General features: G+C 31.6%; 1 protein-coding gene across 1 annotated transcript; it reads left to right on the top strand.

The window, feature by feature from the left end:
* The first annotated feature begins 280 nt into the window (after positions 1-280).
* Positions 281-3,183, top strand: LOC134268605 (B-cell receptor CD22-like). Its single transcript, XM_062750866.1, has 9 exons — positions 281-478; positions 591-857; positions 956-1,261; positions 2,186-2,308; positions 2,399-2,423; positions 2,535-2,605; positions 2,741-2,762; positions 2,855-2,949; positions 3,150-3,183. Exons 1-9 carry the CDS (start codon positions 328-330, stop codon positions 3,179-3,181), a joined length of 1,092 nt encoding a protein of 363 aa, XP_062606850.1. The 5' UTR covers positions 281-327; the 3' UTR covers positions 3,182-3,183.
* Positions 3,184-8,853: the final 5,670 nt, after the last annotated feature.

The raw sequence follows: 8,853 nt of genomic DNA, 5'->3' as shown, positions 1-8,853 counted from the left end.
GCCGAGGTTTTTATATTTCAAACAACATTTCGAACATCTTGCTCCATATTTAGATAACAAAGTATGCTTAAATTTAGTTTTCTTAAGAAGCCGCTTAAGATCAATATGACGATATCGATATGACGACGACAAACAAGGGAAAAAACTCACTTTAGTCTTCGACTCAGCTGAGTTATAAAGTTAAATAAATAACCTATATTTTCACACATTACAGTGTTTGTCCAGAACGTCATAATTATACCAAGAGACAATCCTATAACGCTTACAGAAGGAACAAAAACTGCAATCACGTGTTCTGTGAATAACAGCGCTTACCCTCCTCCAACAATGCAGTGGTATATCGGGGATACATTGGTCAATGTGACAGGAAAAGAACTGGAACTCACGGCTGATAGACATAATGATGGAAAAATGTTACTCTGCATCGCCACCAATAACAACAAATCGCTCAATGCATCAAAAGTCTTAAATATTCTGTGTACGTTGGTTACATGTTAATTTCATATTATTATTCAGTTATTGAGCATGATTGAACGTTTTTTTTTAATGAAAATGAACTCATGTTGAAAAAAAATGTTTTACATTATTAGATAAACCTGTCATAAATATTGCTCCATCCCAATTACTTACCGTTAACTATGGGGACACAGTATCAGTCAACTGTGTAGTGGTGAAGTCTAATCCTGCAAAAATTCTTGAATACATATGGTCAACACAGGGACAGGAAAGGGTAATTGGGAGAGAATCTAACCTCACCATCATTGATGCTTCTTTAAAAGACAATGGGACTTTTCAATGTAGCGCTAGGAACAGTGTTGGGACGTCTAAACTATCATATGTAACAGTGATTGTTCGCTGTAAGCTCACATTGTTCCTTTGAATTATGATTTATCTATAACCTAAAAAAGAAGTATTCATTGCATGGTTGATAACAATACCTGTCTTCTTTTTAAAGTGGTACCTCCACGGCCACAGTATGTCAAGGCACTTTGCTGTGAAACACACGCTGATGTTGTGTGGGTAACATCACTCTCTGGGGATGTAGAACAGAAATCATTTATACAGTTCAGGGAATCTGCACCACATAGTACGTTCTTCAATACAACTTCTGGCTTCATTTCTACACAGGAGAAAGGACTCTACTCGGCCAGAGTGAATGATTTAGAGCTCGACAACACATACATCTTCAGAGTGGTATCCCTGAACCAGTATGGAATTGTTACTTCTAGAGAGGCTTCATGTATGGTAGAAGAAAATCAAGGTACATTTTTTTTTATTTAAAAGACAATCTCCTTTGTAATTCTACACAGTATTCAAAACGTCCTTTGAAATATTATTTACTGATATCCTGTAAATGTGGAATAAAATTCAAAATTTACAAAATTCACTATTGAGGCAATTTAAATTATTTCCACAAGAAAAAGAATTACTTTTAAAAAACCAACCTTACAATAAAAATCAAAGTAAACATTTACAGCTTAGTTTGTTTTCGTATGTTGATCTAATTGTGATTATAATGTGAATTGAAAGAATTAAATTTTGTAGATGAAAATTGCTTGTATAAGTTATCTTTCTAGGCTCTCTTTGAAGGAGATAATTCAGTTTCATTTAAATGTAAAAAAAAAAAGATAATTCGAAAAAAAATGCTTTTAATTGTATTTGTAAGTTTTTTGTAAAACTGAGTCCAAGTAATCAGATCTCTGACATTTTATGAAGAAGTAATTCATTTTTATGAAAAAGATTGATAGAAATATGTACAGTATGAGTTTAGAATTTATAGTCCTATAAATATAGGGGGGGGGGGGGATTTTGTATATTTGACCTGATCCCACCTCTGATGGATTTTGTATATTTGTTAAATGGACTTTGCTTTTTGTTCAAGCCAATTTTACAGAACTTCTCTTGCATTTAACGTTTTACTACATGAATCACGTTTAAGTGTTCATAAATGGTGATGTCTTTTAGATATGCAACAAGGTTTGGAAATTTTTTGGGCTTCCCTCCAGCCATATGATCTTGTCAGTGTCATGCAATATAACTTGTGCAGTAGTTTTTTTGTATTGCAAGAAGGGACATTTACAAAATATATCATGATACTAAAAGACAAATTCGGTGTATAAAATTGGAGACTTTTAAGGTACATATCAAATTAAAAACAGGGAGAAGCGTATTTTTTTGTATTAAGGTCAATCAGCTCCAAGTGTAGCTGCCACAGTCGGAGGAACAGTCGGTGGTTTGATGGTTTTAATATTGGTAGTGATCATAACAGTTATCATCATCCTAAAAGGTCGGCGTCAACATAAATCAGGTGCAACTTAATTAATCGTATTAAAAACTTTGAAGTTTTTGTTACACAAGTACATCTATTTTCAATGTTAAGACATATCTTTGTTTGCAGAAAAAGGAAATCTGAAAACATCAAGGTTAGTTAACATTTTCTATAGTCAAATGTTGTGTTATCTTTTCTAGTGCAATGATCATGTCATGTAGTATATACAATAAAACTATAGCAGATTCTCCTTGTAATATTTTAGTGGACAAACAAAGTATGAAACCCAAACAGATGATGATTTTGAAGCCCAACAGTACAATGTGATATCAAAAGGTACATTTTATACTATAGTAAAACAATGTAATATAAAAAGTAAAAAGGACATCTTATTTGAATTATTGAATTAGGACAATGCATGTTATATTTTTCATCACGTATTGCTTTTCATAAATTCTTCTTCTTTTGCAGATGTTACTGCCAATTTGGAACCGTACGTACAAAACAATTACAAAACAGTATTTTTTTTTATTTTCCCTTCATTTAATGATAAACAATTTTTATGAATTATTTTTAATTTTTAAGAAGTAATGAGTATGAAGAAATCAAGAGTAAGGGTATCAAAACATACATTGAACTGGAGGAAACAAACCCAAGGAGAGAAGAAAAAGGATCTGATGGTATGTAGTCAGTAGATAATATAGTTCCAACAATATTACTTCTTTATCAATGTAATAACATCGACTAAATGAATTTCTTACATATAGATTGTAGAGTAGGAAAACAATCTCAGTGAATCATTTCCTTCTTTTTTCACAAAGTCTTTAATGATTCTCAGCTGCACTAAGCGGAAAACTTACTACTTTTCATTTTTTTCCAGATTTAAACGCCTATTATTCTAATGCATCGTGAAACAAGAAAGAGAAGAGAAACAAATGCTCTGACAGTTACAATAATGTGCACCAAAAAGGATAAATTTATTGTATTATGACTCATTATTTATTATGTCTATTAATGCATTTCATTAAAACGCCGATTTCTAATGTCAGATTCATTTAATACTCAACATATTTAAAAGGTGAAAATAACAATTTTTTACCAGTATCATAAATAAAATAAATAAACAAAATCTTATCAAGAAAGAAATGACTCCTGGAAACATAAAAAGGTAGGAAAGGTCATAAAGTCAAATTTGGTGGTACCAGAAGAAAGGTCTTGTCACAAGGAATACACCTGTGAAATACTAAAGCCATTGCCCCACCCACTCAAAAGTTATGTGCACTGTAAAAGTGTTTTTGGACAGACAAATAAATAAAACAGCCAGATAGACGGTCAGATGAATGAACAGGGCAAAAACTAAATAACCATCGAATCTTCGATTGCGGGGCATAAAATAGGCTTTGCCTGCTGCCCAATCCCATTCACATTGTTAATAAGATTTTTTATAAGTAAACAAAGTAATTATCAATTTTTAAATTTTTTGCATAATGTAAACACAGTATAAAAACATATAGAAACATGATAAGAATGCAAGAATATTCCAAAAAAAATAAAAGTAGTCTGATATTTTTTTCCCAAAAATGTCTGTATTTAATTATCATTTCTACCTTTTTATCACTAAAACAATACAGAAAGTACATTGTTTATATACTTAGACATCCTATATTCAGTTAAAAAAATAATTTTTAAATATTCAAAACATATTACGTTTCATTTCATCCATATTTCCTTTAACGTTGTTTAAAATATTTTGTGTAATATCAATTTTTTACTTTTCCAAAAACCTTGTTATTATTCATAGTAAGAACCATTCAATTTGACCTTTAAACCTTGACCTTGGGTTTTGACCTACATTCATTTGAAAATTTATAATCTTGACCATAATTTTTGAACAGTTTCTTTAAGATCTTTCATATCCCAGAGTTGTATTCTTTACCACAAATTCTTTCTTTTTTTCTCTAGACCTTGATGTTTTACTTACATTTGCTAACTTTAATCTTCGCCATGAGCCTCCATACGGGGACATAAGTGTTTTATAAAATTTTATCGCCTTTATACATTATTTAAGCATACGTTTTAAAGATATCGTACTGTACAATACCATTTATTTTTAACAAAAAAATTAACAGCGATAAATATTAACATTGTCGAAGATTAGGCTATAAAAACACGGAAGTTTTTATGAATAAAAAGCAAATAATAATAGTGTTTCACGAGTTACTCCTTTATGAATAATGGCTCTTCTCACAACATTAACGTTTGTATTTGGATTCCTCTATACAACACTTGGTATGTACTTTTGAAAGACAATTAGATTTGTTTAACCTAATTTTTAATGTGCATTCATTCTCAAATTCTTTATAGATATATTTCTCTTATTCAGATGTTCAAAATATTCCAAAATTTTATGAATGAATAATGGTATCTACTATAAAACAAGATGGATGTAAGATGTTTAAATAAGACATTTAAAAAATGGTTAAGTATGGAATGGACAAACACGTAAATTTCGGATGAAAAACTTGGTGTAATTAGAACGAAGCAGTTATATACAACATATATGGATATCACTACTCGTATACTGGTATGAGCAATAAACGTTATCCAAAGTGTTGTACAATTACCTTACCGACGACTTGGATAAGTAGGGAACAGTTAAAATTTCCTTTGGCCACGTTAATTAGTACACACTAAGTAGCTGCATAGATGACGCTTTTTATTGCAAGCAGGAAAAGCCCCCATAATATGTTTTAACATCAACCGTGTGTCGTTTGCCAAAATTGGATAATTGAGAAATACGTAATCAATTCAATAAAAATAATAATCCTAAAATTTGTATGAAATTTGTTACTCAATATTCAACGTATTACGATTTGCATTTGTGAACAATTAAAGGTCATTGTATCGTATGTAAAATTTGCAAAACTTGACTTCCACTAATATTGTATGTACCCTTGTATCATCAACTTGTTTACATTAACCTGTCCCGCACTACTCACTGTAGGAAAGCGGCTGACCGTAGTATATACTACGGTCATCAAAACATGTCGGCCGAGGTCATCGCTTTGAAATTTTCAGTCAAGATTTAAAACATTTGCTAGGTTATCTGTGTTAGTTCTTCAAAAAATTATATGTACGCTAATGAGAACTTGCTATAGGTTAGTATAACTTACCTGAATTTAAAGAAATAAAGCTGTAGTACGACATCAAAGTTTTTGACAATTATGACCGTAACAAAATATTAAGATGACCGTAATATAGATTACTCCAAATGAAGTAGGATGACCGTAATATATAAATATAATTTAATGTGTTTTCTATTCTGTTGCAGAGGCAGACATATCATGTTATTTTTGTGTTAAAAAGACAAAGATGTTAATGTAATTTTGAACCATAGCTATGGCACGCCAAATTCACAAAATGAAGTAAACAGAGTTTCACAGTCAATAAACTAGGTTTATTGCTTGTAAACTTTAGTTTACTGACTATAAACTATAGTTAACAGCATTAACCTATATTTCACATCAGCAAATCATAATTAACGCGATTATCTATGTTTCACAACCGTTATCTATACTTAACACCGAAAACAATCATTTGCTATTGCAAAACATATATTACCTGATCAATACAGTTTCACGATTTTTGAACTAGGGTTTACAATTCTTAACTATAGTAAACGATCTGATAAATAAAGTTTCACGATTTGTGAAACTATGATAAACAATTCTTACCAATAGTTTACGATTGTAAATTAAAGTTTTCAAACGTGAATCTTTGTTTTTCAACAACAAAATCTAATGAAAAACGCTTTATTAAGAACAGATAATCTTAGATTACCATTCGTAAACTATAGTTAATTAACAACCGGTAAATATAGTTTTACATATGAAAACTATAGTTCACGGTTTGTAAACTATAGCTAACAGTCATAAAACCTAGTTTATCAACTGTGAAACTGTGTTTTGCTCATTTTTGTGAAATTGACGTGCCATACACTTAGCAAAACTTATAAGAGTTCACTTTAATCAATATATCTATTTTAGAACTGTTTATAGAATGGTATGATATTTTCAAATTATTGCACAAATGAGTATTCTTAACAACTGTAGAAAGAAAATAAAGTATCACCGATGAAAACCAATGTTCTTTGACGAAGCTTACAGGCAATAAATAAATTTGTACTTTCCGTGTTTTGTGTAATTTGCATCTTTTTGTGATCGTTATCAAATTGAAAAAATGGTTTCACTAAAAACACAAAACTTCTACAAAATGACCATTGAGATAGAAGGTAGAGTCGTTGGAATGTTAATATCTGGACCATCTTTGCACAACATTTTACTCTTTTTTTATTTTCATGCATAATTATGTCGTCCCGAACGAAGTCGGTGACGACATATTGCGACTGTACATACACAATTTTTGGTTGTCCAGGCTGTTTCTCAAAGATGGCTGGGACAATCTTTCAGAAACTTTTCTCAAAGGACGATCACTGCTAGTAGCTGTGCCATATGCAGGTCCAGTCCAAAGACTTTTTTCTACCTACGTAGGTATTAATAGCTACTTAGGTATTTAAAACTACCCAAAGTAGCTATTTTTACCTACTTTCTGCTTTACTTGCATTTTGTGGCCAAATGCAGGAACGGCACAACATGGTGAGCACAAAAGTTCTTGATACAGTCACACTGATGATGAATATGACAAAATTTTGGCCAAAAAATGATTACTTCGTATATTGTCAATTTTGCATAGAAACTAATGTAAAATTGCCGATTCAGGAAGTAATCATTTTTAGCCAAAAACATGAACAATATGTTTTTCATCATGTTGCGCTGTTTAGTCCTTTGGTCGCAAAAAAAGCTTCTTTGGGAAGCTTTAAATACATGTACCTAGGTAGCTATTAATAGTTACGTAGGTAGAAATAGTCTTTGGACTGGACCTGGTATGGTCATTTACACTGTAGTTTAAAAATGTCTACCATTGCCATGGAAACCTAAAAAATGCGACGAATTTTGTCCGGAAGGGTACTCTTTAGTCCCTTGAACATTCGTCATAAAACCTTTTTTTTAGTGATTAGTAATTGTAGTTGTGCGATTTGCATTCAAAATTTTCAAATAATCGATTATTGCCATGGAGACTAGAGGAAGGTGAAAATTCTTTAACTTTGATTTTTAAATCAAAGAACTGAAAGGAATTATAAGACTTGATGGATGTCCAATCTTAGCTAATAGGTACATGTATTGTTTTAGTGATACAAAAAATGAAACTCTTGTCCGAAATTATCAATAGTTGCCATGGAAATAGGGGAACAGTTCGGGGCTACATACGCTATCGCTAGCAATAGTAAACTCTCTAGTTGTACTTGATGTTACTTTTAAAAAGTAACAAACAGTATCAAAACCCACTTAAGCACATATTTCTATATGTTGTGCGTCATTTTTCATCGATCACCAAAATTCAACCAAACCGGAATTGACTTTGATCTTCGTCTGAGGACAACATTACGCATCACACCGGGGTAAAAGGTTGGTAAATTGTCCAGAAACAATCTTCGGAAAATGAAAACAAAATATTTCAATCGTACGAAAATGTTAAAAACAAGAAAAAAAAATCTGTGCTCGTGACATTTTAATATCAGTCGAAGTTATTCTGAATCGGTGCACGTCCGTGTTTCATTCTCTAGGATATTAACTTCAAGGCAGCTGTGTGAAGATACACTGTCAAATACCCGGATCTTTATCCTATTGAACATAATTCGGATTTTATGAGAAAAATCAAAGCCCTTCCTTTCCACACAATTTCGACTATTCGAAAGATCTATACAGTAGGTGTGGCAGCAGATGGGGTCAATCTCCTATTCAGGGATACATGGTATCCAACAGAAAAAAATGTCTTGAAGTAATAAGAGCGAGTGGTGGTCATACTCCATATAGATTTTTCGTGTGAATTTTTCATTTTGAGGGTACATCATTTTCTTGATACTTTGCTTAAAATTGTCACGAGATACTTACATGAAATTTATGCAACATTTAACTTAATTATGCATCATCAACCATGAATTAAAGAAATCATTTATTGTTTGCATTTGTTCTTTAAAACTTCAAAAAATGTAAGGTGACCACTTCAGTGTACATAGCATATTTCACCATTTGGAAGCGAGGTTAGGGTTAGGGTTCAGCATACGTAAAATAGAACTTTATTCAGAAACTGAAAAAACTATATAAATATATTCACTTTCCTATATACTTATCTGGACTTAAAGAAAAAAATCAGTAATGGATATACAGTGTGTATAAATGTTGAGATTAAAAAAAAGAAGTTCATGAAAGTAAACGTCAGCAGCAATGTGAGTTTGGACAAGATGCTGAGACTAACACAGAAAGCAGTGAAATTCACAGTGTTCTTTCTGATTTTATCAGGAAAATGGAATATATTTGTCGTTTTGATGACTTTTGTGCATTAATGAAAAACATCAGAACATGGCAAAAATTGCACACCACTTGTTGCTTGATTTCGGCAAGGTCTATAAACAAAGGACATTTTATTACATGAGATATAGTGATGAGTCACTGTCATTTTTGGTA

Source organism: Saccostrea cucullata, unplaced genomic scaffold (genome assembly GCF_032062105.1).
Source record: "Saccostrea cucullata isolate Sc308-1 unplaced genomic scaffold, CSIRO_AGI_Scuc_v1 ctg15694, whole genome shotgun sequence".
In the NCBI taxonomy this organism is placed as follows: domain Eukaryota; kingdom Metazoa; phylum Mollusca; class Bivalvia; order Ostreida; family Ostreidae; genus Saccostrea; species Saccostrea cuccullata.
The sequence above is the reverse complement of the archived record's forward strand: the minus strand, read 5'-3'. Positions and strand labels throughout refer to the sequence as shown.

What these genes read in the sequence shown, in the direction of transcription:
- LOC134268605 (XM_062750866.1), top strand. Translation starts at nt 328, where the DNA reads ATGCAGTGGTATATCGGGGATACATTGGTCAATGTGACAGGAAAAGAA. An exon ending in TGTAACAGTGATTGTTCGCT is followed by an intron (nt 858 to 955) that starts GTAAGCTCACAT and finishes TTCTTTTTAAAG; the next exon opens with TGGTACCTCCACGGCCACAG. An exon ending in GTTACTGCCAATTTGGAACC is followed by an intron (nt 2,763 to 2,854) that starts GTACGTACAAAA and finishes TTAATTTTTAAG; the next exon opens with AAGTAATGAGTATGAAGAAA.